The sequence below is a fragment of the Phytophthora sojae genome (assembly GCF_000149755.1).
Source record: "Phytophthora sojae unplaced genomic scaffold PHYSOscaffold_2, whole genome shotgun sequence".
NCBI lineage: Eukaryota > Oomycota > Peronosporomycetes > Peronosporales > Peronosporaceae > Phytophthora > Phytophthora sojae.
The window spans coordinates 7,649,176-7,676,172 of record NW_009258116.1 but is presented as its reverse complement, the minus strand read 5'-3'; the positions used below and the strand labels follow the sequence as shown (position 1 = coordinate 7,676,172).

The 26,997-nt window shown below is 58.3% G+C and overlaps 12 protein-coding genes across 12 annotated transcripts; 5 read left to right on the top strand and 7 right to left on the bottom strand.

Moving 5' to 3' along the window:
* Nucleotides 1-772: 772 nt before the first annotated feature.
* Nucleotides 773-3,151, bottom strand: PHYSODRAFT_344909 (hypothetical protein; the record flags this gene model as incomplete). The annotated part of the gene is made up of 2 exons (XM_009522180.1): nt 1,659-3,151; nt 773-966 (listed from the first exon to the last, which is right to left on the bottom strand). The coding sequence occupies exons 1-2, from the start codon at nt 3,130-3,132 to the stop codon at nt 773-775; spliced, it is 1,668 nt and encodes a 555-aa protein (XP_009520475.1). The 5' UTR covers nt 3,133-3,151.
* A 517-nt stretch (nt 3,152-3,668) lies between these two features.
* PHYSODRAFT_398043 (hypothetical protein) lies at nt 3,669-5,150 on the top strand (the record flags this gene model as incomplete). Its single annotated transcript, XM_009522179.1, has 2 exons — nt 3,669-4,814; nt 4,866-5,150. Coding segments are annotated over 2 exons (1,431 nt in total), but the record flags the coding sequence as incomplete, so codon positions are not given.
* Nucleotides 5,151-7,630: 2,480 nt separating this feature from the next.
* PHYSODRAFT_326246 (hypothetical protein) lies at nt 7,631-9,454 on the bottom strand (the record flags this gene model as incomplete). The annotated part of the gene is made up of 1 exon (XM_009522178.1): nt 7,631-9,454. One exon carries the CDS (start codon nt 9,452-9,454, stop codon nt 7,631-7,633), a length of 1,824 nt encoding a protein of 607 aa, XP_009520473.1.
* Nucleotides 9,455-9,989: 535 nt separating this feature from the next.
* Nucleotides 9,990-11,749, bottom strand: PHYSODRAFT_326245 (hypothetical protein; the record flags this gene model as incomplete). The annotated part of the gene is made up of 4 exons (XM_009522177.1): nt 9,990-10,262; nt 10,370-11,331; nt 11,405-11,579; nt 11,648-11,749. The coding sequence occupies 4 exons, from the start codon at nt 11,747-11,749 to the stop codon at nt 9,990-9,992; spliced, it is 1,512 nt and encodes a 503-aa protein (XP_009520472.1).
* A 70-nt stretch (nt 11,750-11,819) lies between these two features.
* PHYSODRAFT_359430 (hypothetical protein) lies at nt 11,820-12,646 on the bottom strand. Its single transcript, XM_009522176.1, has 3 exons — nt 12,533-12,646; nt 12,059-12,445; nt 11,820-11,986 (listed from the first exon to the last, which is right to left on the bottom strand). Exons 1-3 carry the CDS (start codon nt 12,542-12,544, stop codon nt 11,876-11,878), a joined length of 510 nt encoding a protein of 169 aa, XP_009520471.1. The 5' UTR covers nt 12,545-12,646; the 3' UTR covers nt 11,820-11,875.
* A 379-nt stretch (nt 12,647-13,025) lies between these two features.
* Nucleotides 13,026-14,315, top strand: PHYSODRAFT_481857 (hypothetical protein; the record flags this gene model as incomplete). Its single annotated transcript, XM_009522175.1, has 1 exon — nt 13,026-14,315. One exon carries the CDS (start codon nt 13,026-13,028, stop codon nt 14,313-14,315), a length of 1,290 nt encoding a protein of 429 aa, XP_009520470.1.
* Nucleotides 14,316-14,385: 70 nt separating this feature from the next.
* On the bottom strand, nt 14,386-15,957 carry PHYSODRAFT_481789 (hypothetical protein; the record flags this gene model as incomplete). Its single annotated transcript, XM_009522174.1, has 1 exon — nt 14,386-15,957. One exon carries the CDS (start codon nt 15,955-15,957, stop codon nt 14,386-14,388), a length of 1,572 nt encoding a protein of 523 aa, XP_009520469.1.
* Nucleotides 15,958-17,345: 1,388 nt separating this feature from the next.
* PHYSODRAFT_540086 (hypothetical protein) lies at nt 17,346-18,390 on the top strand (the record flags this gene model as incomplete). Its single annotated transcript, XM_009522173.1, has 1 exon — nt 17,346-18,390. The coding sequence occupies one exon, from the start codon at nt 17,346-17,348 to the stop codon at nt 18,177-18,179; it is 834 nt and encodes a 277-aa protein (XP_009520468.1). The 3' UTR covers nt 18,180-18,390.
* Nucleotides 18,391-19,229: 839 nt separating this feature from the next.
* Nucleotides 19,230-21,599, top strand: PHYSODRAFT_555131 (hypothetical protein; the record flags this gene model as incomplete). The annotated part of the gene is made up of 1 exon (XM_009522172.1): nt 19,230-21,599. One exon carries the CDS (start codon nt 19,230-19,232, stop codon nt 21,597-21,599), a length of 2,370 nt encoding a protein of 789 aa, XP_009520467.1.
* Nucleotides 21,600-21,794: 195 nt separating this feature from the next.
* On the top strand, nt 21,795-24,356 carry PHYSODRAFT_482775 (hypothetical protein; the record flags this gene model as incomplete). The annotated part of the gene is made up of 5 exons (XM_009522171.1): nt 21,795-22,016; nt 22,074-22,377; nt 22,486-23,684; nt 23,769-24,025; nt 24,104-24,356. 5 exons carry the CDS (start codon nt 21,795-21,797, stop codon nt 24,354-24,356), a joined length of 2,235 nt encoding a protein of 744 aa, XP_009520466.1.
* Nucleotides 24,357-24,898, bottom strand: PHYSODRAFT_285054 (hypothetical protein). Its single transcript, XM_009522170.1, has one exon. The coding sequence runs from the start codon at nt 24,875-24,877 to the stop codon at nt 24,440-24,442; it is 438 nt and encodes a 145-aa protein (XP_009520465.1). The 5' UTR covers nt 24,878-24,898; the 3' UTR covers nt 24,357-24,439.
* A 721-nt stretch (nt 24,899-25,619) lies between these two features.
* PHYSODRAFT_391329 (hypothetical protein) lies at nt 25,620-26,378 on the bottom strand (the record flags this gene model as incomplete). Its single annotated transcript, XM_009522169.1, has 2 exons — nt 25,620-26,159; nt 26,214-26,378. Coding segments are annotated over 2 exons (705 nt in total), but the record flags the coding sequence as incomplete, so codon positions are not given.
* Nucleotides 26,379-26,997: the final 619 nt, after the last annotated feature.

Genomic DNA, 26,997 nt, shown 5'->3' with positions numbered 1-26,997 from the left:
GCGAACCACGTGGACGGCGGCCAGCACGTAAGCCTCCGCCACCATCTTGTTCATGTCCCTCAGCACCGAGTCCCAAGCGAGCGCTAGACCCTCGTCCTTGCAGAACGTCCGCAGCTTCATCTTGACAGTCGTGAACTTCCACGTCGGCTTGGGCTTCACCGGGGTCTTGCGCTTGCGCGGTGTTGTCTTCGGCGTGCGCTTCGTGGTGACAGCCCCCGACGACGTCTTGCGCTTCTTCGCGGCAGCCTGGTTCCGTTCTCGACGGGCCACACGCTTCGCCTGCCGCTGCTGGTTACGAGACGACCCGGTGCCTCGTTTCCTCTTCCCAACTGCGGCGGCGAGCACCGTTGCCGGGACGATCATAGTCGGACGAAGAAGTCGTGTAGGGCGAGGTGGAGGAGGTGTCGATGTGCTCGTCAGAGGAAGTTGGAGAATGAACGCCAAAATCCACGACTAGGCTGCCGAGCGCGTTGCGACCGCTGCTGACAGCATTGGCTGCATCCGCCCCCCAACACAAGAAGCGGGTGGCAAAGTGATGGCCCTAGTATTAACTCAGGATGAGTAGTACAACCGATATTCTTTATAGAATCACACCGACGGCACAACCTTCGTATTCAGTTGGGCAGGCGCAGAGAACTCCGCAAGGAGTGTACGAGTAGCTGATGGATACCCAGGGCTTTCTTGAGTGCATTTGCACACACGAGACGGACCGTGTGCAACTCAGATGCAGTGCTAATCAAAGGTGCACGATGGTCGCTTGAGCTCGCGCCCCCTACGCGTGGTTGTACTTGCGGAAGATGTGGCCGGGCAGGATCCACTGGTCCCAGTCCTTCTCGTACTTGAGGTAGTGCACGTAGCAGGCGTTCGTGCAGATGTACTTGAGGACGATTGCGTTGTACAGGTCGCCCTTGTACCGTGCATTCTTTTCTCGCCACTTGCTGTCGTCTTGGTCGAAGCCGCACGCTTCTTGGTCTCATGCACCGTAGCCGCTTATTTCCCACGGAGCTACGTTGTTGCGGAGGCAAAGCTGGGCAGTTGTAAGACCGAAGATTGGTCGGAGATCCTTTGGGTCTTGCGATCGGCGTGAGCTGAGCATGGCTAACAAAGAAGAATTTACCGAAAAACTAAAATCCTAACGTTACATAGAGCTGCTAGTTCTCGACCCTTACTGCCTAGGCAGAATTTGCGAGCTTGACAAAGCAAACAGATCGATACAGTAGGTGCCGCAGGCTGCGGCCCGCAGCACTACCAAGTCGCTACTAGCGACTTTCGCTGGTTGACTGATACACTGCACGTGACGCCTGAAGTACACACTCATCTCCACTTAGTCAAATGATGTGCCTTGAGCTGAGCAGCGAAATGCTGGTGTTTACCCTATTATATTTTGGTGTATGGTGATCGGTGAGCGAGCACAGCAGTGATCGACTCACCAAACCTCTTGAGAAGCAATTCAACAAGAGCTCGTTGGCATCAAATGCACTACCAGCTCAATTCATGTCTGTAGAGACGTTCGATTGCCACCAATGTTCAGGTTTACAATAGGAAGCAATCAAGCACATCAAGCATGCGAATGACACGCAAGGAGACTGCTAGCTTACAGAGGTGAAGTGGTAAAAGCTGTTAGGTGTTCATTCCTGAAGTTATGATAGCAGCTCAACGGGAGTCGAGCTCTGCCTTCGATAGTTCTAGAGGCACCTCTGCCTTTGGGGTCTCAGCAATAACCGGAGCCTTTCCAGCATCAACAGAGCCTTGCTTCGCCTGAACTGCATCTTCTTCCTCCTGTTGAGCGTCCACGACCGCGTCTTCTTGTTCCTCCTCCTCTTCAGTCTCGGGCACGTCTGTCAGCTCTTCGAGAAGCGCTGCAAGCACCGGGAACCCAGCTACTACGTCCTTAGGCCTCTCGCTGACCACGTATTCGTACGCCGTCTCGTCGGAGAGCAAGCCAACTTCGTCAAATGTAGCCTCGAGCAGATCTCCTCGCTGGAAGAACCGGTTGACTGTGTGCAGATCCCGTCGCAGAAACTTCTCCGTGTCCGGGTGTGAGCGGTCAACAGCCTGGCCAAAGTCGATGAGCCAGATGCGCTTCTCGCGGTGCGAGTAGAGAATGTTGTACTCGCTCAGATCGCCGTGGACCAAGTGAGCTCGCTGGTAAAGAGCTCGGGTGGCCTGGAGAACGTCAGCGTACGCGCGCGCCTGCTGCTTCGGGGACCAGTCCGCCTGTATGTCCTTGAGCGTCGGCTCGGGCCATCCATCCGCGCCCACGAACTGCATCACCAGCACGTGCTCCTTGCACACCACCGGAGCAGGCGCACGGATGCTGCACTTGGCAGCGCGGCACAAGTTGCGGTACTCCTTGTCCGTCCAGGCCTTGATCTGTCGACGCAGGTCCTTCTTCTGGAAATGAAGATCGAAGCGGCGGTCCCCGGTGACGTACTCGTGGCGGTTGCCGAACTCGTTCAGCGTTGTGCGGAAGATCTTGACGGCCAGCTGCACGGGGCGCATCGTCACTTCATCCGTGCCCACTGCAAAGTAGACATGGGCCTCCTTGCCGCTCTGCACGCAGCCGTGAACCTCGTCCAGCTCTCCTCTGTTGATCATCTTCTGCAGGATCAGAGTGGTGCGCTCGTCCATGACTCCATCGGCGGTGGCGTGTGTCTCGGCCTCCACTCTGCCGGCTCCGAAGCCCTTCTTCTCGTTCTTCTGCTGGCGGCGTTGACTCTCCCGGAGAGACGTAAAGCCCTTGCCGCTGCCAGCTCCGTGCGCTGCGTTCTCCATGGACAAGGAGCCGGTCACGCGGGCGCGGGCCAAGGCCGCAGCCCCCGCCGCGGCGCCAGGCGCGCGCGTGAGCACGGAGGGGGCGACCTGTCCCTCCCCGGAGGCCTCCGCCACGAAGTCGAAGCTGTCGGCGTTCATCAGCTGCTGGTTGCGGTCCTGCTCGCGCCGCTCCTTGCTGCGCTGCAGGTTGGTGAAGACGCTGCTCTGGTAGTCGGGGTTGATCTCGCGCTGCAGCGCGGTCACCTCCTCCTCGTAGAGGCTGAGCGCCAGCGCCTCGTCCATCAGGTCCTGCATGCTGGGCTGCGGCTTGGCCGGCTCGGACGAAGAGGGCACGCCCCACGGACAGGTGCTCGTCATGGTCTTCGGGTGCGTAGCGGAGAGCAAATTCAGGAATGGCAGATAGAGGAGACCGAGGTTTGGAGAGACCATCACTGACAAAGGCGGCAATCATTCGAGTACCAGTACAGTATGCCGCGTCACACGTCGCAGATCGTTCTTTCTGGTATGGACTTGTTTCTGATCTGGACGGTGGACGTTTCCGTTGTGGACGTGAGAGGACGCTGCGTTTTTGTGGATGGCGGACTGCCAGCGCTGAAAGTTTGGCGCTTGGAAGTCCCCGCGATGAGGCCAGGAGGTTGAAAAGGTTGGAGCCTAGCAGATCAACAGCCACAATGGAGCGCTGCCGTGATGTCTGCACTGCACTTACACTGTTGAGAGCTCGCCACTCTTCGTTCAGCAGCAACAACAGTACTACTAGCAGTATGCTGGCCTCGCCAATGCTGTCGCCTGCCTCCAGCACGCGATCGCTGCCGCCGCGACTGCCCGAAGCCACATCGAGCAGACGCCACCTCAAGCTGCAGCCCAAGCCGGCGCTACGCTCTCGCTTCGGCGCTATTCACGTGTACATGGGCTTCATGATGTCCATCATCGGGGCCGGCATGCTCTCCGTGCCGTACACGCTGGTGCTCGTACCAATGTGGCAGGCGCTGGCTGGGATCGCCTTCGTGGGCTCAGCGATGTCGTGCACGGCCAACGCGCTGCTCCACGCCCACGTTCACGCCGCGGCGCGGGCGGAGTTCGAGGCGCACGCACTGGGGGCTGGGAGCGAGTTCGTGGGCTTCCAGTCTCTCGCGCGCCGTGCGGGAGGACCAGTTCTGGGCTACGCGGTGTCGCTCATCATGGCCAGCGGAGTCTACGGCGGCTGTGTAGGCAACATCCAGATCATCCGTGACTTGACGCCTTTCGTGGTAGAGCTGGTGTATGGTGGGGCCAAGGACTTGTCGGAGAGCGGGCAAGAACACGCCAAGCAGATCGTCATGTGGGCGCTACTGGCCGTGGTGCTGCTACCTCTATGTATGCTGCGCAAACTGTCGGCGCTGCAACCAACCAACTACGTGAGCTTCGTACTCTCGCTCTACCTCGTGGGTGCTGTGGTCTACCGCTCTCTGGAAGGGTACAAGCCTACCATAGACGCTCAAACATTATCGACGGAAACTAACAGCTCGTTAGTGCACGGCAGTACGTCTGGAAGCGAGTACTCTAGTTCTGGCAGTGTCGACGTTCAGGTGGTCAGCACTTCAACGGATGATGCCACAGACACCTCAAAGCTCGACGGCAACAGCTTTACTCGCCTGGCTCAGTCCATCTCGATCTACAACTTCGCGTTTATGATGACGCTCAACTTGCTGCCGCTCTTCGTGCAGCTCCTCAAGACGAACGGAGGCAGCAACTTGCCAAGACGTGGGGCCATGAGGAACTTCACCACGTTCTTGACGGCGCCTCCGCTCCTGGCGACCCGCTTGCAGATGATGAAGTGCATTTTCGGAGCAACTTTCGTCTGTGCAATTCTTTACGGGGCCATCGGCAGCGCAGCGTTTGATCTCTACGGCGACGACATCGACGGCAATATCCTGCTGAATCTGGAGAGCGACCCAGTCATGAAGATCCCTCTCGTCGCGACGTACTTGACGGTGCTGTTCACGTTCCCGCTGCTCTTCCTGCCACTTCGTTCTCTCGTTGAGGAGCTACTGGATCAAACCGTCGCTGTGAAGCATTCGGACGATGTCGAGGGTGGTCAATATTCCGATGAGGACAAGCGGGATAAGGTTCCCGGTCCTACCAGGCTTGTGATCGTCCTGGCGCTTCTCTGCAGTCAGCAAATTATCGCGCTCAACGTCTCGGGCATTGAGGTGGTTTTCTCCCTGATGGGAGCCACGAGCTGCCTTGTCATCTGCTACGCGTTTCCAGTGATCGCCTTCACGACGGTGTATCCATGGCGTCGAGCTCGTCACGGCTTCCTCTGGGTTTCGGTGCTCTGGGCGATCGTGGTTATCGTGAGTGTTCAAGGTGCCACGTGTGTTTGGTTGCTACTCACATCGTAGATGAACATTATCCCGGAGCGAATGAAATATTCCGTCATGCTTTCATCTACTTTCATCTACTAGTACCTAAAGAGTGTTCCTGTTTACAGATTTGTTTAAGTTTTCGGGATAATTTACTGCGGCCCGCACTCCCAGAACACAACCTCGTCTTCGACTTCTAGCTCGCTCATGTTGTGGTCTTTCATCCACTTGTTCGTGGCCCAATCTGCGCGGTTGACCGCGAAAGTGACGCCTTCAAGCTCCTCTCCAATGTTTTGCAGCAGCCACTGCATCATTCCGACGAAGCGAACCTCCATGTCTTCCCAGTCGTCGCGCAGCAAACAGATCCCTGCTTCACAAACGTCTCGCCCGTAGTTGTCGGACAGGAAGAGCATCACTGGGACGTGACCTCCTAGAACTGCGTCTCTCATCGCGCTTAGTGAACACGCGTCAGCTCCGTTAGCATGAAGCCACTCAAGCAGACGCAAGTGTCCACCAGCGGCAGCCATGTCGACCGCGTCCAAGGTCAAGCCATCTCTGTTCTTCGTGTACAACCACTTGAGAACGTCCAAATGACCTCCTGATGCTGCCAAACACGCCGCCTTGGGCGTGAATCCTTCAGTGCGATGTTGATCAAGCCACTCCATAGTCTCCAGGTGTCCTCCGTAGGCGGCCCAATCCATCGCAGCGGTAGTGCAGCCCTCGGACCGATTCTCGCTGAGCCACTTCACGACGTCCAAATGCCCGCCTTTGGCGGCCCAATCCATAGCTCGTTCTGTACACCCTTCACTGCGATGAGAGTGCAGCCACTGGACAACTTCCAAGTGCCCATTCCCTGCAGCTTTCTCCATCGCAGACACGCCGCAGCCTTCGCGGCGCTCCGTGTGCAACCACTTGACGACTTCAAGGTGTCCGTTCTCGGCAGCCCCGTTCATCGCAGAGACTGAGCACCCTTCTGCTCGGTTGTCATGAAGCCACTTCACCACTTCGAGAAACCCTGCGCTAGCAGCTCCGTCCATGGCAGCTGGAGAAGCGGGGCACTTGTGTGCGTCCAGCCACTTTACAACTTGCAAGTGGCCCCCACTTGCGGCTTGGTTGATGCAATCAGCCGTCAGCTTTCGCTCTCCTACCTCTTCGTAAAGCCACTCGAGAACCTCCAGGTGTCCGCTTGCAGCTGAAATGGACAGAGCGCTATCGAACGAATACGCTAGCTTGTTTGCATGTAGCCATCGCAGAAACTCCAGGCCTCCGTCCTTAGCAGCAGCATCCACGCAGTCAGCGAGCGGCACAGCGTTGTACTTTGTCGCCAGCCACTTGACGATGCCCCACTGATGGCCCTTGTGCGCTCCTCGCAGCGCAGCCTCCACTGCATCCTCGTTGGAGCCCAGCAACCATTGCACCAACTCACGATAACCTGCAGCCGCCGCGTCGAACACAATTCTCCAAGCTGCCTCTGTGTTGGGAAAAGACTTCTGCTTCAGCCACTCGATCACGTCACTTTGTCCACCACGGATCGCTTCGCACCACTCGAGGCCTCCCCAGTGAACTCGGGTCTGGTGTGCTCCATGCAGCCACTTGAGAACATCCAGCTCTCCCCTCGAAGCTGCAGCGTTCGCGGCTGCAGACAAAGGTCCGTCCGGGAGGTAGCTCTCCGCCAGCCACTTCAACGAGGCCAAGTCTCCACGCTTTGCTGCCTGAGCGACAACCTCGTTGAACTCCCACTGGATGTATAGCGACTCTGTCGGTGCAGCACGTCGAGATGCAGCCAGCCGCATGCAATGAAGACTGGTGGTGCGCTTATACACGGCCGCCAACGACCACGACCGCAACTGCGAACGATCGTCCAGGTATGCGTCGATGCGTCGAGCCACGTGCGGGAGCTGCTCCCCGCTGCGCCTCAAGAGGCACTCGCGGTACATGACCACGACACTCGTCCAAAGCATCGCGTCAGGTTTAGCGTCCAGCTCCATTTTCAGAAATCTCTGCGTCCGAGAAGGCGAAAGCGATTGTGAGCCTTCGGGTATCTGAACCGCAGATGCATAGGATTCCTTCTTGTCCGCCGTCAAACGGAACGGCTCTATCCATTGCGACAACGCGAGCAAGCATGGAATGCGTGCATGAAGGCGATTCTACCAGAAAACATCCCTACCCATGCATAACTGGTTGTTTGGCAATACATGTACATGTACGAAGTTGGCTTTAGTCAGTAGGGGCACAGATATGACATATAGACCAAACGCTAATCCTTGTCAAGCTACATATCATATGTAGCTTGACAAGGATTACGTGTAGCGTTTGGTCTTGGTACACGTGTAGGAGGTGTTGCATATTACGATATCGAGTTTACGGGCCATCGTTGCAGTGAGCGCTACGCATTGGTGGCTTTTGCACATCCATGTTGTAGTTCTTTACGTCGGCCTGAAGTGAGTGGATCGGCAACGCACACCAAGGGAAAGCACTCGAATTCCAATCTTTCAGCTATTGTAGCCTCTTGGTCACGCGCGAGGACCCCACTTCCAGACTACGCACGTGTCGTTCTGGTCGACGATCTCCATGGCTTGGGTCCGCATCCACTGGTTGAAGCGCCGGTCGCATCGCTGGACTTGAAACTTGATCCCCCGCTCAAGCTCATCGCGGCACGTTGCAAGCAGCCACTCCACCAGCTCCAAGCGAAGTCCTCGTAGCACTACGTCGCTACGGAATGAGCATTTGGGACCTAGCTCACGATGGAGAAACATGGCGACGTCGAGGTGTCCGCCAGCGATGGCTCTGTTCAAGGCTGTGGGGGTGCACCCCTCGGAGCGGTTGAGCTTCAGCCATCGCACAACATCCAAGTGCCCGTTTGCAGCCGCTGCCGACATCGCTTCAGGAGTGCAGCCCGCAGTACAATTGACGTGCAGATACTTGACCACGTTCAGGTAACCCTGGCGAGCGGCGCTGTCCATCGCCCACGTCGTGCACGGCTTGTGGAGCTCTTCGTGCAGCCACTTGACGACCTCGAGATGCCCAGACGCGGCGGCCAGATCCATCGTCCACTTGCCGCTGCCCTCGCTTCGATTCGCGTGGAGCCACTTTGCTACGTGCAGATGGCCTTGGTGGCACGCACAATCCAAGGCCTCGGTGCTGCAGCCTTCGGTTCTGTGCGTGTGCAACCACTTCACCACGTCCAGGTGACCGAACTCCGCCGCTCGGTTGATCGCCGCAGGACAGTAAAGGTCTTTGTCGGTGGCGTGAAGCCACTTCACAACCTCCAGGTGGCCATTGCACGCTGCTCGATCCAGAGCTCGAGAAGAGCAGCCTTCCCGTCTGTACGAGTAGAGCAACTGAACGACCTCGAGGAATCCGTTCTCAGCAGCAGCGTCCAGAGCTGCAGACGTCGAGGGGCATTCTCGAGCGCACAGCCACTTGAGTACTTCCAAATGCCCTCCGCGAACTGCCTCGCTGAGAACAGATGAAGTGAGCTCAAGCTTGGCAGGACCGTCGACCAGCCACTCGAGGGTGTCCAGGTGTCCGTTGAAAGCGGCGGTCTCAAGCGCGTGAGCAGTAGGTCGACCAAAGCCGTTCGAGTACGCCCACTGCAAGAACTGCATGTCACCGTCTCCGGCGACGGCAGCCATGTCGATGCTCGGGTCTTCCACCTCGCAGTTCACCAGAATCCACTTCGCAATCCCCCATTGAGCCCCTCTCTGCGCTTCGACAAACGCATGGGAAACCGGTAGAGTGAACTCGATACAAAGCCATTGAAGCACTTGAAGATCTCCAGCTCTCGCTGCGTCCAGCATTAGTTGGGGCCCTACTTCCTGGTGGGGTTTTACTTGGCGCCGTAGCCACCCCACCACGTCGTTTTGTCCTGTTCGGACAGCTTCACACCACTCAGCTCCACCCCAGTCGACTCGGTTGCGGTGGTTCCGATACAACCACTCCAGCACGTCCAAGTGTCCTCCTCCGGCTGCCAACTCCGCTGCCCTGGTCATCGATACGCCTGGAGCGTATACTTCAGCAAGCCACTTCAAAGCCTCGACATCTCCAGTCTTAAGAGCCATTTCAACCACGTTGTTGGTTATCCACGATCGGTGGTACGACTGCAACTCCTCAGGTCCGCAAGCAGCCAAATACTGCATGCAGCGCAGACTACCCGTCCGCTTGTAAGCTTCGTCCAGTGACCAGCCTTGCGGAATTTCGTTGAGGAAGTCGTCGATGGCAAGCGATACGTGCCCCAACTCGATGCCGCGCGCGTGAATACACTTGCGAACCACGAACTGCACAACCGTCAGCAGCAGAATTCCATCGGACCGGGTACTCCCCAGCTCGGATATCATCCTTCTTGCTACCACTTGCTACCTCCACGGAGAATAGAAGAATGACCACGGGAAGAACACGGAAACGCGGTGGACTCACAGCGAAACCCTCACGCCATCTCCTTCAAGAATTGCTGTGCCCGTTCACGGGCAGATCGTTTCGCAGCAGGTATGCACTCATCCTGACCGGCAGGGCTACCTACATATACTGATATCGAGATCGAAAACAGCAACGCTTGTGCCGGTGGTCCGTCCGGCGATCGTTCTCAAATGGAGGACAGCCTTGTTGACCGATATCGCGGCGTTGGCGATGTTGTTCACACACTGGAATGGCTCAGACACGTATTCACCGATCGTCTAGACAGGGGCAGAAGATTGGAAAGGTGAGTGAGATATTGAGCTTGTTGAGTTGAAGTGAATACAAATCCCACTTCAACGTGATCGCATGATGAGTGCGAACGTAGAAGCTGATGAGCTTTTGCCTTCTGTAGTGCTGTGTACATGTTGTAACTTTATACGTGTATTTCTATCTGCTCTATGCCCGTCCTTGCCAAATTCAGTCGTTGTAGCGATCGTCTTGGTGAGTTCGGCTCATGTTGTGGCGCTGCATCCACTCGTTCATGTACCAGTCTCCTCTGGACACGCGGAACCACACGCCCTCAAGCTCTGCAGGGGCATTTTGCAGCAGCCACTGCTCGAGCTCCAAGCGCGGACTCTCGATCACGTTGCCTGCTGCGTAATTCGCCTTCAGTGACCGCTTCTCACGACCACGTCGAAGTGGCCAGCAGCGATCGCTCTCGCCATCGCAGTGCTGGTACAACCTTCCGCTCTGTTCTCGTGGAGCCACCGCACTATTGTCAAGTGACCACTTGCTGCCGCCGAGCTCATAGCTGCCGCTGTACAGCCTTCTTCTCGGTGCTGGTGATGCCACTTTACCACAGCCAAGTGTCCTTCTCGCGCGGCGCTGTCCATCGCCCAGGTCGTGCATCCTTCACGTCGATGGGCGTGGAGCCATTTCACAACGTCAAGGTGACCATAAGGCGCAGCCCAATCCATGGCGAAGGCCGAGCAGCCTTCGCTGTGGTTGTGATGGAGCCACTGCACCACGTCGAGGTGACCGAGCCGAGCCGCGTAGTTCATGGCGTCTTCGGTGCAACCTTCGCTGCGGTATTCGTGCAGCCACTTGACGACGTCCAAATGACCATTTGCTGCCGCGCTGTCCATGACGAACGGGCAGTAGAACTTTTTACCAGAGCCGTGGAGCCACTTCACGACCTCCAGGTGCCCGTTGCGAGCCGCGCCATCCATCGCTCGGGACGTGCATCCTTCCTCTCGATTGGCGTCGAGCCACTTGAGCACCTCCAAGAATCCACCTACAGCCGCGTGGTCCATTGCCGCGGCTGTTGCTGGGCACTGCTGTGAATGCAGCCACTTGAGCATTCCCAAATGCCCGCCACGCGCTGCCTGGGCGAAGACGGACGCGCCCAACTCGATATTTGCTGGGCCTTCATGCAGCCACTTCAGCACACCCAGATGGCCGTCAAGAGCGACTGCGTTCATGAGAGTACTACCGCCCAGCTCGACCGAGGCGTGCTCGTATGCCCACTGCAGAAATGCCAAGTCGCCGTCTTTAGCAGCAGCAGTGCCATCCACCGAGCGATCTCCAACTTCACAGTTCGTGAGAATCCACCGAACAACTTGCCATTGATGCCCCTCCTGAGCTGCTTTCAGGGCTTTAGTCGCAGACACGTCGTACTCGCCCAGCATCCACTGCACAACTTCGAGGTTTCCAGCCCTCGCAGCCTCGAACATGATGCGTGGAGCTGCCTCTGGATGCACCGGGACATGCTCCGTCAGCCACTTGACCACCTCTGCTCTACGGACACCCTCTTTCACCGCTTCACACCACTCCAGTCCTCCCCAATGCACTCGGCTTCTCTGCTCTCGGTGGAGCCACTTTAGAACATGCACCAGACGACAGCGAGGCTTCTGGCTCGAAGGTCTCTGCAAGCCACACCACGGTATCCAGGTCCCCACGACTTGCAGCCGCCTTCAAAACGGTGCCGAGCTCCCAGATTCGGTACAGCGAGTCTGGTTCACTCTCTGTTGGTGCTTGAGCAGCCAGAAGTTTGAGGAATCGGAGACTCTCCGTGCGTTCGTAGGCACTGCTGAGTGTCCAATGCGCCGCCCAAATGCATCAATCCGTCCAGCCACGTGCGGGAACTCTCCTTGGTCGTCGCGGAAGCACTCGCGATAGACAACTTGCACTGCAGTGAGTGCCACGAAGTCCCCAGGAACGGAGTCCGTCGTCGCCATCTGGAGGAAGTTCTTGAATGACGAAGAGTACAATTTGTTACACCAGACAGAGGCGGACCAAATCTTGAATACTAGTGAAAAGACGTGTACGATATAGACTGATCAGGCACGATGAAGGCGCTACATCTACGCTGCGGACGGCGCTGGAGGCGTATCCAGCGCTGCTTGGCAGGCATTCAGCTGCAGAAACAGTGAGCGCAGCTCTGCATGCGATAACTCGACATCTAGCCTCTCCGTCTGCAACAAATGGGAGCAATAGTTAGCTACGGAGAACCCCGTCGACGTCAAGCGAGTGCAGCCTTATCTTACCTCGCTCGTGGGCGAGCTCATGTCCGCCACCTCGAGTTGGAAAATGGCCGTGGGCTGCGACTGTCCGCTGAGTTTGCTGCTCCCCATCTCCAGGTGCAGACGCCAGTCCGTCTTCTGCAGCACCAGCGACGGGGTCTCCACCGCGTGGAATGCAGCGATCTGCCCCGCCACCGCGCGGCCCTTCTTCCTCCACGTCTTCTCCGCAGCATGAGCGACAGCGTCGTCCACTCCGCTCGACAGCAGCAGATTCCGGTCCACGTGTCCGAAAGTGGCGGCGTCCCGGAAGATCTTGACGGCGACGGCGACCACCTCATCGATCTGCACGGCCGACAGCCCCAGCATCGACTGCAGTTGGTCCATCTCGCTGGCAGTGAACACCTCGCTCTCCTGCGGCAACAACGCAGCTTAGCCCTGTACTGGCAATATAAAGTGGCGTATCACTTGACAAGTAAGCTTAAGCTGCGCGCGACGTACATTGGCCGCCATCTTCTCCAGCACGCGCGCCAGCACCTGCCCCAGCTTGTCCCGCGCGACGGCGTTGAGCACAGCGAACGTCTGGACACTACATGCACGACCAACCGCGTTAGCCGAGTCAACGCCGCACTTACTTCCATGCCGCGCACCTCGTCATTCGGATAACAAATCTCCCCAATCAATCAAAAGGTCAATCCGAAAATTCGCGTAAGCAATTCGCGTATTAATATTGTGGGTTCTACTCAAAATTTCCGAACCGGCCGATTGCAATCGCCCGAGCCAAATCGCTCCCCAATCGCCCCGGCCACTTGGATTGTCTATTGGAAATCGATTAAGTACGATTTACATATGGCATTCTTGTTTGGAGCGGTTTCGATCTGTACTTGAATTTGTATTGCTCGGTTTTCGAAATCGGCCCGATTTGGAAATTTTCAACGGAATTGACAATACATGTAACCACAACAATTGATAGCGAAACGACGCGAGCCAAAGCATGGGGAACTCGCTGGTGCGCGTGAACGGCAGGCTGTACGAGGCGCTGGGGCCGCTGGGGGAGGGCGGCTTCGCGCACGTGTACGAGGTCCGGCGCAACGGCCGCCGGGGTGCGCTCAAGTGGACGCGCGGCGTGACGGAGGGCGAGGACCTGGAGCGGCTGCTGCTGGAGATCCAAGTGCAGCGCCAGCTTCAACATGCCAACGTGCTGCCGCTCGAAGCCGCCGAGGTGAGAAGGTGCTCGGAGGCTCAGGGCCGCGCGGAGAAGGAGGCGCTCATGGTGTTCCCGCTGGCGACTCGGGGCTCGCTGCAGACGCTTCTGGAGCAGACGGCGACGCGGGGCGCTGGGGCCTTCACGGAGGCGGAGTGCCTGCACTTCTTCCAGAGATTATTGGATGCAGTGGCGGCGCTGCACGACCTCGGCTTCGCTCACCGAGACTTGAAGCCTAGCAACATTTTGCTGTCTGAGCACGACCCAGTGCAGCCTCTGCTCATGGACTTTGGCTCGGTCGCTCCGCTGCGAGTGCAGCTGAGGGGGCCGAAGGACTGCAGGAAGCTGTGGGAGGACGCGGCGAGATACAGCAGCGCTGCGTATCGAGCGCCAGAGTTATGGGACGTTGGGACCGGCGTGGCTGAGCTGGGTGTAGTTGATGGACGGGCGGATGTGTGGTCGCTGGGGTGCGTGCTGTACGCGATGGCGTTTGGCCCGTTCTCTCCGTTTGAGCACCCGCGAGACGGCGTGCAGCAGCTCGCGATCGTCAACGGCTACGTGAGCTTCCCACACGGCAACATGCACTGTGGACAGGTCTTCAGTGCGACGTTCACGGCACTGATCAAGTGGATCCTCACCCCGGATGTAGCAGAGCGCCCGAAACTCGAAGGTGTGCGGCTGTGCATCAACCAACTGCTCAATCCAGCGCCTCGTAAGCAACCGTCCGTTAGAATGAGAAGGCTATCCTCACGAAAGCACCGCCACAGTGCTACTGAGGGTCCGAAGACTTATCAAGATCCAGAACAGGATTGGGCTGATTTTTCAGCATTCGAGGAGCCAAAGTCGATGAACTCAGAGCGTTCGTCGTCCAGAGCAGTGAGATCACGAACGTCGTCAGCAGTATTAAAGCCACCGCTAGCGAGTCGCGGTAGCAGCACAAGGAGGGCGTCGGTGACAAGGCAAGCAAGCGCATCATCGATAACTGGGGATGGATTGAGCGATTCCGACCGGAAACGTACTCTGTCACGCACAGGCAAAGAGTTGTGGGTCAAGGCGTTGGAAGCTCAAACTGCAGTCTAAACGCACAAGAATTCATAATTGCATTTCCCTTAAGCTGCGATGCCAATTCCTTTAAACTAAACACATTTTCCTAACCTTCAGAGAGCAAGAACCACGTCGCGGAGATGCCGACCACCATGAAGAACGCGACGACGGCCCACAATGCCGTGATCCACAGCTTGCCGCCCTTCACTTCATCCCACGGATACAGCCTCGCGAAGAAGATAACTGGGAAGGCGAAGCATATCATGAAACAAGTGCTGGCCCCTGTGAGACCGAAGACAACTTCAATTCCCGGAACGACAATCGCAAGCAGCACTTGCGACAGCAGCAGAATCGTCGACCCGCCCAAGCGCGTCGCGAACGCGATGTCATCCAGGTTGGTCGTGTACACGAGTTCCTCCAGAACACCACGCAGCGGATGAAATAGCAGCGGGAACGAAAGCACGACAGTGCTGAACACGGCGACCAGCGGGATGTCCATCAGAGGGTCGTTCTCAAGGTTCAAGAGGACATTGCCACGCACTGTCACCGTGTACAGCTTCTCCGCGAAGTACCCGAAGACCGCGTAGAAGACGACGCAAAACGCGCTCAGTCCGTAGATGCAGCGCGACATTTTCCAGCGTGACTCCTTGAGCGGCTCGGAAAAGCTGCCGCGAAGCTGGATGAACAGCGGGACGAGGTTCAGGTGCATCATGAACGCGTAGTTGTAGATCGAAATTGCATGCGCAAAGCGTGACAAGGCCGACCCCGTGATTACCGTCGGTAGCTTCGCAGCAGCGGCCGCCGCTGCCGCTTCCTCAGCCGCTTCTGCTGCTGCGTTCACTGCAGCGGAGATCGTGCCAGCAACCGCCGCAGTGCCGTTCACCTCAACATCGTCACTGTCCTCGTCCCTCGGGTCCAGCGCGAAGAAGGATCGGTAGATGACAGCCACGACCAGGTACACCGAGAACAGGAAGCCCAAGTAGCTCGAGATGTGCAGCTTGGTCAGGTTCTTCATCAGGCACAGCGGGAAAACCACCAGCACGAACACGGCCCACATGACGTAGTCTCCGATCTGGTGCGCCGTCGCCGAGAGCAGCGGCTGCGCGTTGGCGCCCGCCGCCAGGCGGTAGAACATGGCCACGAGGAAGGGCGCGATGTCGCGCACGATGCGCACGCAGCCGACGCAGCCGCCGTAGATGCCGATGGCCGTGATGACGGACACGGCGTAGCCCAGCGCTTTGCCTCCCGCCGCGACGGCGATGGCCTGGAAGGACGCGAACTTCCGCCCCGAGCCGATGTGCTCCAGCTCCTCCTCCTGCTGGGCCAGCTGCACGTGCGCGAGCAGCAGCGCGTTGGCCGTGAGCGCCATGCCGGCGCCCACGATGACAACGCCCAGCAGCGCGGCCCACGTGGGCACCAGCAGGAACGTGTAGGGCACCGAGAGCATGCCGGCGCCCACCGTGGACATGGTGAGCGTCAGGAACACGTGCAGCTCGCGGTGGCGCGGCTGCGGCTTGTTGAAGGCCAGGCGGTGCGGCCGCGGCGACGGCGCCGGCGACGTGAAGAGCGTGGGGAAGCCCGTCTCGAAGGGCGAGCGCGGCGTGGACGCGGAGCTGCGCGCGACGCTGCGGCGCCCCACGAGCAGCGGGCTGCCCTCGCTCACGGTGATGGTCGGCATCTCTATGCGGCGGCGGCGGCGGCGGCGGCGGTGAGTGGTCCGCTTGAGTGCTGGAGGTCCGATGCGACTATGGCCCACCACAGCCATAGCGCAGTCGTAGCGTAGCTGAGCTTGAAGCGACCGGAGACCAATGAGCACAGGAGTTGAAGCGGCGTCACTTTTTCGAGGAATCGCACAGCTTTTGCAAGCATGACTCATTAAGGTGGGAAGATAACTATATAGAGGCCGTTAACTATTGGAAGTCGTCGAGGTGGCCTGCTCACGACAAGTTGCCGTTAAACGGCACTCAGCTCAGAGGCAGGCGCCATGGCAAGAGCGCGTGGAGAGCCACGAGGTTTGCATCGAGCGCTGCGGGCACGAAGACATGCCGTGGGTTTGGAGAAGTCTATTCAATCTTTGATGTTCGCCTCCTGGTAAAGTTGGATAGCTTGTTTATAATTTCGTCTAGCCACTATTGCAAGTTGCCTGGGGCAGCTTGTCTACATGTGCTGCTGCTTCGGCGCCCATGTAGTTCCTTCGTGGACAGCCATCTTTCCAATCTGCAATAAGACGGTAATTCCAATGCTACATAACGCCCGCCTGATCGCGTCTTCGTACCCGACATGGTTAGCGGTGTTCGTCCCCTCTTATAGTTCTAGGCAAGCGGGCACACCTCTTCCTCTTGTTGGCCCGAGCGATGCCGATTGAGCTGCTGCGCTGCCAGGTCGGTGAGCTGTTAACCTCTCACGCTTCAGTGGTTTGGTACATGTACGATCGCAATGCACTCATCTGACGCACCACAGTACGTCTTTCTGAGTCAAACCGGAGCGAAGTCGCACAGAACGTTCTGACTGGAGAAAAAAGGCAACATCAAGACCAACACTCTCATTTTTCGTTCGCGACCTACACTTCAACATCCAGCGTCGCCCACCAAGCTCATTCCCCAATTTGACTGCTACTGCGCACGCAAGAAGACAGCAATTACCATGGCGACGACCTGTCCGTGGCAAGTGACCACCCCCGCTTCTGCTGCGTCAACCCACGAACCAGCCAGCCCTACGCTGCAGGAGATCATGGACGAGGAGCTGGCCTTGCGCCTACAGGACGAGGAGTGGGTCCAGCTCGCAGATCTTGATGCCTCGGCGGTGCTTGATCTTGACGACAGCGAGGACGACTTCGAGGAGAAGGAGCCGGCGCCCGCACCGGAGGGGCAAGATGGAGACGACGACTTCGACGAGAGCTACGACCTAAACGACGATGCCTACGCTGACGACTTCGAAGACGGACCCGGTTTCAAGTCGCTCCGCGAGTCGATGCGCCGCCAGGCCAAGCACGAAGGCCACCGCGGCACCTTCCTCGCTAAGCCCCCCATCGACCTCGGCAGGAACGGCAGCGGAGCACACGAGAGCATGTTCGACGAGCAAACGCAGGCTGCTCTGCGTAAGTTGGTGCTCAAGGAGCTGGTGACAGCGGTGAAGACGCGAGTGCACACGGGGCAGAACGCCAATGTGTTTCATGGTGTCGGGTTGGAGAAAGCGACCGGACGGGAACGGGAGCTGACACTGAAGATATTCAAGACCAGCAAGGGCGATCTCACCAAAGTCACCGAGTGCGATTCGACCGGCCGACGGTACGGCATGGACTACGTCCGTAAGAGTATTCGAAGACACCTCAAGGCCCAGAGTGAACGCGAGTACAAGTATCTGAGCCGCGCGTACGCTGCACTTTCGATCGGGACAGTCACCGAGACGGAATTGAAGGTAGCGTCAGCTGGTCGCTGTGCGCGTGTTCCGAAGCCTTTTATCCTCCTGGAGCACATGCTAGTCACCGAATTTGTTGGGGTGGACGGACACCTCGCTCCTTCTCTGGGAGACGCAAGGTTGAACGGCGAACAGCTCCGCAGCGCCTACACAGACATCCTGCGTGCCGTGCGCCGCCTGTACCAGCGCGCGCGACTTGTTCACGGACACCTGACGGCAGCGAACATCCTGTACCACAACGGCCAATGCTGGATCATGGACCTGGACCACGCTGTCGATGTCGGGTCCGAGAACCACGCTAAGTTGCTGACCCGTGACCTGGACAGCCTCGACGCGTTCTTCCGCGCGTGTGGTGTGCCCGCCGCAACGAAGCGCCAAGTTGGTCTCCTCGGCGCGGACGTCGCCAGGCAGTACGTCGTGATGGAATCTACTGAACCTCTGCTCAGGCGCTTCCCCGTGTTGGAGCCGCTGCTGCGCGACTGAGCTCCACGACACAAGTGAATGGCGCAGGCGCCACCACCGAATCATGAAAAAATAAAATCTTTCTTGCGGCATGGTCAGCTCATCAACTTGAAGCGCTCAATCCGGCGGTGGAAAGATACAAGGAGGACACCTCGGCTCAGCTGGGATCGCTAATATTGTTGATTTGGTAGAGACCTCTGGTTATTGATTCGAAATACACATATTCTTCCATAGAGGTCCTTCAGTATAACGGCATAGCTTTGTGTGCGCTTTTCCTCGCGATCACCGCTAAGCGAGTCTTGGTCACCTTTTCTTCATTGCTCCATGTACATCTCGCCATTGTTTTCTTCCACCAGCAGATATGCTCACTGTACTGTAGTCGCCGCATTGGACGCTTCCAGCATAACAACTACATGTAGGCCAGGATGGTTTTGTGATCTCCCAGCGACTTTTGACTTGGGTCCGTGCGAATTCATGCGCACCCGATTCAGGCTTTACAGTGAAGCCTTTACGTATAAGACGTTATCACAACTCCGCCAAATTATTCTCCCAAAAGCAGGCTTTTACGCCGGCCATTGGAACGGCAGTTCCTGACCGTCGTCGCGTTTCATCACAAGCACTTTCGCTAGCGACACAACAGCTTCGAACCGGTACTACTTATATATTAATCAGAGCTGAAGCTCTTGCCAGTCGAGCTCAGGATACTTTCAGTGAAGGCGAAAAAGGCAACAACAATACATGCAGCACCTGGTCGACTCGACCGGGTGCTGCATGTATTGTTGGCTCGACCGTCGAGCCAATTCAATTCAACAATTGTTACCGAAGATCAGTTGATGTGGCATCGAGCTGTCGACGCATGCAAATCGCGTCGGCTTCCCGCATCTGCAAACGACTTGCGCGCTGCGGGGTCTGACCACCGCGTTATTGTTGACAGCGAATGTCGACTCGTAGCTTTGCAGCTTGTGGACCACCGGCGGGCACCCACCCCACCCCACCTCTCCGCCGCCGACATATTCACTCGCTGCGTCATTCCACATCTCGCCTCGTCTCGCCAAAGCCTCCTCTCGGACGATGACGAACTACAACGTCCTCAAGACCCCGGAAGGCGATTCGGGCAGCCCTCGAAGCCAGTCTCTGGTCAAGCAGGGCTCGCCTTCCACGGCCGTCCACGTCGTCCGCTTCTTCATCGTGCTGGCCATCGTCGTCTTCATCTTCGGCAACATCGCGACCTGGGCGCCCATGTACGAGCTCAACCTGCAGAACACCATGATGGAGTGGTGGAACGGCTACCCGGACATGCCCGCCATGAGCAGCCACGGCCACATGGGCTACATCCTCGACACGGGCATCGGCCGCAACATCACCGAGACCGGCCACACCGAGATGATCCGCCCCACGTTCCTCTTCATCTTCTGCATCGTCCCCTTCATCGTCAGCGTGCTGCTCATTGAGTACTTGCGCCACATCAACACCGCTCGCCGCTTGACGTCGACGCTCATCTGGCGCTTCGCGATGCTCATGCGTCGCAAGCCCAAGTTCCCCGTTCTGGGCGTGTCCCGCTTCACCGTGGGCGAGTGGGTCGTTGGGGTCGTCTACGTGCTCGGCGGCAACGCCCTGTGCTGGTGGTATGAGTGGGACCGCCGCGTGGACGCCGCCACCGACGCCGGCACGCTCAACACGTCCAAGTACTGGAACATCATCGGTATCAGTTCGGCGTACCTGTGCATCTACAACATGGCGTTCCTGCTGCTGCCCGTGACGAGAAACTCCGGCTGGATGGAGTTCTTCAACGTCTCGTACGCCAACGGCGTCAAGTTCCACCGCTGGATCGGCTTCATGACGGTCATCACGGCCGTCGTGCACATGCTCGGCTACTGGGTCTACTGGGTCCGTCTCGGCACGTGGCAGGTCAACCAGCTCCCGTGCACCAACTGCGACTTCACACTGGACAACTCGGGCGGCGGCTACTACGCGTGGTTCAACGTCTTTGGCTTCATCTCGACGCTCGCCCTCGTGCTCATGATCCCGACGTCGTTCCCCATCATCCGTCGCAAGGCCTACGAGTGGTTCTACATCTCGCACTGGGTGCTCTTCGTCATCGCTGTGCTGTTCGCCATCCTGCACTGGGCCCAGATCATCTGGTGGATCCTGCCCTCGGGCTGCGTGTGGTTCGTGAGCCGCGCGGCCTCGAGCTGGAACGCGATGACCCCCGTCTCGGTCAAGGAGTTCTCCGTCATTGGCGAGAGTGAGGACGAGCTGGTCAAGATTGTGGTCAAGCGCGCCGCCCCCGGCACGTCTCCGTCGTCGTCGTCTTACGACTACAAGGTCGGCAACTTCCTGTACCTGAACGTCCCGAAGATCTCCAAGCTCGAGTGGCACGCGCTGACCATCGCGTCGTCCCCGAAGACCAGCCCCACGGACGTCACGCTGCTCGTGAAGCCCCTCGGCGACTGGTCCAAGAACCTCGTGCAGTACGCCAAGGACTGCAACCGCGACAACATGCCGCTCATGTACATGGACGGCTTCTACGGCGCCTCGCTGGAGCTGTACGAGGACTACTCGAGCGTGTGCTTGGTCGGCGGAGGCATTGGTGTGACCCCCGTGCTGGCCATCTTGGACGACCTCGCCGCCAAGCTTTCGAGCAACGGAGTTTCGTGGACTCAGCGCTTCACCTTCATCTTCACCTTCCGTGAGCTGAGCGTGTTCCAGACTGTCGCCCCCGTGCTCGCCAAGCTCCGTGAGATGGACCCGCACGAACAGTTTTTCCGCGCTCACCTGTTTGCGACCGGCTCGTACTCGGAGACCGAGCTCAGCCAGAAGCTGACGACTGCGCCGGCCAAGGAGATCCTTGACGCGGCATCGGGCAAGTCCACGAGCCGAGCAGCTCGGCCGTTCTACGAGCCGCTGCGTTCGAGCAACACGATGCGCTTCATCATGTATCTGGTGCTCTACGTGGTCGCCATTGCTGTCGTCTTCGCCGTTCGTTGGGGAAACGGTGTCATCCAGGGAGCCAACCACTTCGAGCTGTGGCCGCTTGAGCGCGCCTTCGAGCTGGCCATGTTCTGCCTGACGATCGTCGTGGTGTACGCCTTCGTGTGGTACGAGTACACCATGTTCCGCCGCAGCCACGCCGCCTCCGAGCCGACGCCGGTCGCGTCCGAGACTCCGCTGTCGAACTTCGCTGCCTTCGGAGGGGACGTCCACTCGGTGGGAGACCTCGTGAGCCACTTCAGCGTCACGGTGGGCGAGCGCCCCAACATGCAGTCGCTGCTGCAGCAGACGCTCGAGGTGCACAAGATGGACGACTACTCGGCCAGTCTGCTGCCTGCGGTCGGCGTCATGGTGTCGGGTCCCGCCGGCCTCAAAATGGCGACGAACGAGGCCGTCTTCGCTCTGGGCGGCGGCAACTTCGACGTCCACGAGGAGGAGTTCGAGCTGTAAGCACAGTGTAGTAGTTCCTAGCGACCAGAAACCTAAGCTAAAGCCATCAATATAGTCAACGCTAACGTCACTCTGTGGTTGAAGTTAATGTAGCCATTTCGATGGTCGATAGTGGTACTCTCTCGAACCTGATTCGCTCGATATCTAACGCTTTTGAGGGGTTCGGACGACGCCACTTCAAGATATCCGGTATCCATGGCGACCTCGTTCAGCTCGCGCTTCCGTCGAGGCGGCGGCGGTGGCGCTTCCAAGACCAAAGCGGGTGGCGATGAGCGCGTGGGTGAGATGCTGAGCGACAGCTCGGAGGACGGCTCCCCTCTGGGCGGCGACGTGCGTCGAAACGCAGCGAAGAAGGCGTCCAGTCGCTCGAACGACAGTTCGCTGCGGTCCTCGAGCTCTTCGGAGGGGGGCGGCGCCGTCGTCCCTCGTGCTGCCGCCACTAAGACTGCGAGTAAAGCGAGTAGAGCGAGCGAGCGCAGCGAAGGCGACAAGAATGAAGAGCAGCCACCGAAGAAACAGAGGGAGGAGACCAAGAAGAAGACGTTCGGGTCGCTGCCCCGCAGTCAGAGCAGTCGCACGGCGTCGTCGACCAAGAAAAGCGCGGGAAGGAAATGGTACAGCGACTCGGACGAAGAAGAAGGTAATGCTCCTAAGAAGACGAAGGCGGTGAAGAAGGAGACTTTGAAGGAGAAGAGCGACGGGGAGGAAGAGGACTCGGACCTGGACGCGTACATTGCCGGCTCGATGATGGACCCGCCGGGCAAGAAGGACGAGGATAGTGAAAAGCAACCTCGCTCCAAGCTGAAGAGGCTGACGGATCGTAAGGATAAAGCGGATAAAGATGGGAACGGGTCGGATGGAAGTGGAGCTGGAGCTCCGTCATCAGAGCCTCAAGCCTCGCGTGATGCGGCGAAGAAGAAGACGAATGTACTGAAACTTATGACGAAAACGCGAACGATGTCCCCCTTCGGTGGTAAAGGGAAGGGTCCTGGTGCTGGAACTGATGCGGAGACCCCAGAGTCCCCTGCTGCCAACACCCCTACTGCACGTAAAGCTGCGCGAAGCACACCATCAGCTTCGGAGCACTCAGCGTCAGACCCTCCAGCCGACAGAAACGCAAAGCCTGGTCGACCCAGCGAAGTGCAGACCGGAGGCGCTGGGAATGCTCCCACCATTATTGTAAACCGCCGCACAGACCGACTGAAGCATTCCGCCAGCGGCTCCGAGTACGGAGGATCCCCCAGGCTTGCGATAAGCAACAACGACGAAGTGCTGAGTCCCGGGCTGCGTAAGGTGCCGGGGGCGTTCCCCGGGAGACCTGGGAGCGGTGTACTGCTGGAAGGTTGGCTGCGTCAGAAGCAGCGGCGCGGAATCAAGGGGCTCAAGAAGTGGAACTCACGCTACTTTGTCCTCTACGCGCGGTCCAACGAGGTGCGCTACTACGCGGACGTGGTCCAATCTGCCTGGGGGCCGATTCCGCTGGGCGAGATCGGGTCAATCTCGTTACGGCTTATCCAGCGCATCGGCAAGCTAAGCCACCCCAAGTACAAAGGCTGTCGATTCGACATCACGTGCCGCAATAGCTGGGGCACCCACTATGCCGATGACTACGTATCCTCCGACGAAGAGAACGCGAGCAGCAACAACAACGTCAGCACCAACTCGAACAACGAGAAGGCTACTGCGTCTACACAGGCAAAGCAGCAGCAGGAAAAGAACGGCACTCCACGGTCTTCTCGTGTTTATAGCTTGGTGGCGGACTCACCGCAGGTTACGGTGGCGTGGGTGAACATGCTGGACTCGCTGCTAACTCGCAGTGCAAACAGTCCACGACCCGATGTGGACTCGACAGCGGACAATACTGGCGCAACATCGGCCACAAATGCAAGTGGCAGAGCCAAGAAGCCTAGAGCCGTGGCGCGACAGCGATCAAGCGCGTTAGATACCGAGTCTTCTGTGCTGTTGGGTCCCGGAGAAAATGTTCCGAAGGCTGTCATCTACGCCATCAACTTCATCTTCGACTCGACGCCAGGTATTGAGACCGAAAAGTTCTACGAAAGCGAGCCCGACGCCACAAAACTAAAGGTAAACACGCAGGCACGCACGCAAATGTTTTGCGCGTATGTTGGACTCAGCTAACACCTCTGTGTGCATGCACTTACTGTCCAGGCTGCGTTGAAATTCTTGAATGAATTTGCTGGCGAGTCCGTGACGCGCAAGCCCACGAAGGATGAGCTGGAGGAACTGCTAGATGCTATCACCGCCGGTGCTGTGGTACGGCTTTGGCTGAAGCAACTCGAGCAGCCCCTGATCCCTTTCACAATGTACGAGGACTTCGTCGCCCTAGCACGCGAGGCACAGACTGCACCTTTCGACCTACGCCGGAATCTGCGCGCACTGCTCGAAGCTCTGCCCAAGAAAAACCTGTACGTCTCTGTAGTCTAGCCCGGCTTGCCTTGTGCTTCATTGCCAGCCACTGACTTCTTCTTGTCTTTCGTGCGCAGTACAATGCTGGCGTGTCTGCTCTTCCATTTAAACGACGTCAACGTGTACTCGTCCAAGAACGGGATGGACGCGGCCAGACTCGCCCACCACTTCTCCGAGTTCATTCTCCGGCCCCAGAAGAGGTCACCTCTATCCGACAGCTCGAAAGGGGACACAGCTGCTGTGTGCCGACTCGTGGAAGAGATGATCACCAACGTGGACACGTTCATTGACGAGAAAGAGGCCCAGGTCCTCGAAGACAACCGACTGTAACGAGCTATCGATACTGTATACGTAAAGTGACGATACTCTCGGCTCCTTATCCTCTCCAACCACTCACTGCCTTCTCTACTCTATCAGCACTGCACCTTCATGTACACGATGTGCTTGCCGGGCACGAGCGTCATCCCGAGCGAGCGGCTGCCAGGGGGCAGCAGGACGCCGGCGAAGCGCGCCTCCTCCTGGTCTCGAGCCTCCGCGGCCCTGGCCACCTTGTCCTTGCTGTTCTTGCTGAGCCCCAAGCGCGTGGGCGCGAACTCGCGCGCGTCCTTGAGGATCACGTTCTGGTGCTTGTCGAAGCAGTGGAAGCGGCCGACCACCACGCGGCCGTCCGAGATGCGCAGCCGCACCAGGGACCCCAGCAGCTTCATGAGCTCCAGCGTCGGCCCGCCCACGGACGTCGGGGGCTCCGCGTGCTGCGTCTGCTCCGCGTCGTCGCCCTTGTCCACGCGCAGCGTCACCTGCGGCTGCCCATTGAGCGACAGCACCGCGGGCGTCTTCGCCAGCAGCCCCATCATGATCGCCACTTGTGCCTTCGACTCCGTTTATGTGAAATAAAATATAGACAGGCAGAGTTTTGATCAGCGTCAGCACTGTTGAGGCGTTCACGATTGTCACTAAGCTTGGCTTACGAGGCGAGACTTTGATGGCAAGTTAGTACCAGTCGCTCGCTCGGCGGTTGCTATTCGTTCCGCTACGTTTCATCGTCCCCATGCCCATGCTCGATAGCCGCCCTCCTCGACCACTCAGCATGCCCGCGAGCTCTGCTTCGTTGAAGGCGCTCCGCCCGCCTGCGGAACACGCTAGACGGCCTTTTTGCTGCCAGAACATCGCGGCCAGCGCGCAGATCATCATCGCGGGCACGCGTATCCAGCTAAGGTCGATGTTAGATCCGGGCGGCGGAATGCGCGACTCGTAGACGTCCAGTTGATACTGCAGGTGATCATCAGTTCCTGAAGGAACTGCAACGAGAACGGCGAAGCCCGTCGAGTGCACCAGGAGGTCCCTTGCGGCATTTACGCCCATGATCCGCACTTGCTGAGCTGGAATGAGACTCATTTCCTGGATGAACGAACCTGCCAACGATCGTTCAGAGAGGTAGGCTGGACGCACGTCGTCGCTACTTCCTGATAGTTGGTACAACGCCAACCGTGGCCCCGTACCCAGCACGAGAAACCCCGGCATGGTCTGCACAATGGCTGGTGTGTTAGTCCCAGAAGCAGTCGATATCGGTTGCCGTGGCATGAGCTGATCCACCAAAGCGCACATGACTCGACCTCGAGGGCTCTGGTCACTAAACTCGGAGCGCTGACGCACAGCACCGAAGTTGTGAAGCTTGAAAACTAGCGCGCGGCCGGTTGATGTCCCGAGGTAAACGATCGAGGGCCGGGCGGGATCCGTCGCTAGACTCGTAAACCTGTGCCCTCGGGGTGCCTTGCAATCGACTGGAACCAGCAGAGGTATGGTTGAGTCTACGAAAACCACTCGAGTCTGCGTAGCTAGAGCTACCAGCCCTCTGCTACTGTGGATCGGCTTCAAACGCACTGCACCGCCATCGTGAACGCGGCTCCTCGTGTGAATCTCCTTGATGAATGCCCCATTGTCGCCGTTGTAAAAGGACAGCAGTCCGCCAGAGGAATCGCTAGCGACGACAAATACGCGGTAGTGTTGCGCCACCACTGCAACTTTGCCGCGCTTGTAACTCCAAGCAGGGTCTAGTGTAGTCCAAAAGATGCGCTCGACGTCGACGTGGAGATACTTTCCGGGAGGTGGCGCTGTTAACGACGACCAAGACGGCTGCAACCAGGGTGGTAGGGCCCGGTCTGAGGCGGCGATGTTGTCTTGACCTACTGCACACTGGAGCTGGTTGTCCTCTAACTCTTTCAAGGGTTTCAGTCGCCGAGTATCCCCCGCCACAACCCGTCGGGAGTGCCAGAGCCTCAGTTTGAAGAGCGCAAGGTCTCCCGACGTCGACAAGAAGGCCAAATAGGAGCTCCTATCGGACACGAAGAACATGTCTGCAACTTGAAACTCTCCATCCTCCGCCGAAGATCGTAGATTCAGCGCATGCTGCCACATCAGTTCGTGCGTAGTCGGGTGGAACAAGCTCATGACAGTCGACCGTGGGTCCATCACCAGCAGGAATTGCAACGGCGGATCGTCGTCAGTGCTCGTCTTACGGCGCGATGCCGCCTGTTGTCTCCTACCTACTGGCGACGTATTCGGGCGGAAGGAGACCAACTGAGCCAAGAACCGACTCGAGTTCGCCCCATCGACTCCAAGCGAGGAGAAGGGCCGCTGCGGTTCGAACCAGTCGCTGAAAAGCTGCGGACTCTCGCGTGGTCGGTGACGACGTTGCTGCGTAGCTGCAGCATTGCCACTTGGAGTTCCAGAGCTCGATTCATTGCGTTTGCTGCTCTCTTGCAGGTGGGTTTGGAGCTGGTTGAGGGTGTCGCTGAGGAGTTCCGCCTTGCGCTTGTAGAGCTCCAGCTGCTGCCTGGTCGCGTCAATCTCAGCCTCCAGCACTTGCACCAGCCCCACTGGCATTGTAGCCGCGTCGTCGCGGTAGAAAGCCCCGCATACCTGTCGGCAGTACCTCGAGAGGAGCAGTGCCAGCCACAGGGAGAGGCAGTAG

What these genes read in the sequence shown, in the direction of transcription:
- PHYSODRAFT_359430 (XM_009522176.1), bottom strand. An exon ending in TGAGCTCGCCCACGAGCGAG is followed by an intron (nt 11,987 to 12,058) that starts GTAAGATAAGGC and finishes CATTTGTTGCAG; the next exon opens with ACGGAGAGGCTAGATGTCGA.
- PHYSODRAFT_285054 (XM_009522170.1), bottom strand. Translation starts at nt 24,877, where the DNA reads ATGGGGCTGCTGGCGAAGACGCCCGCGGTGCTGTCGCTCAATGGGCAG.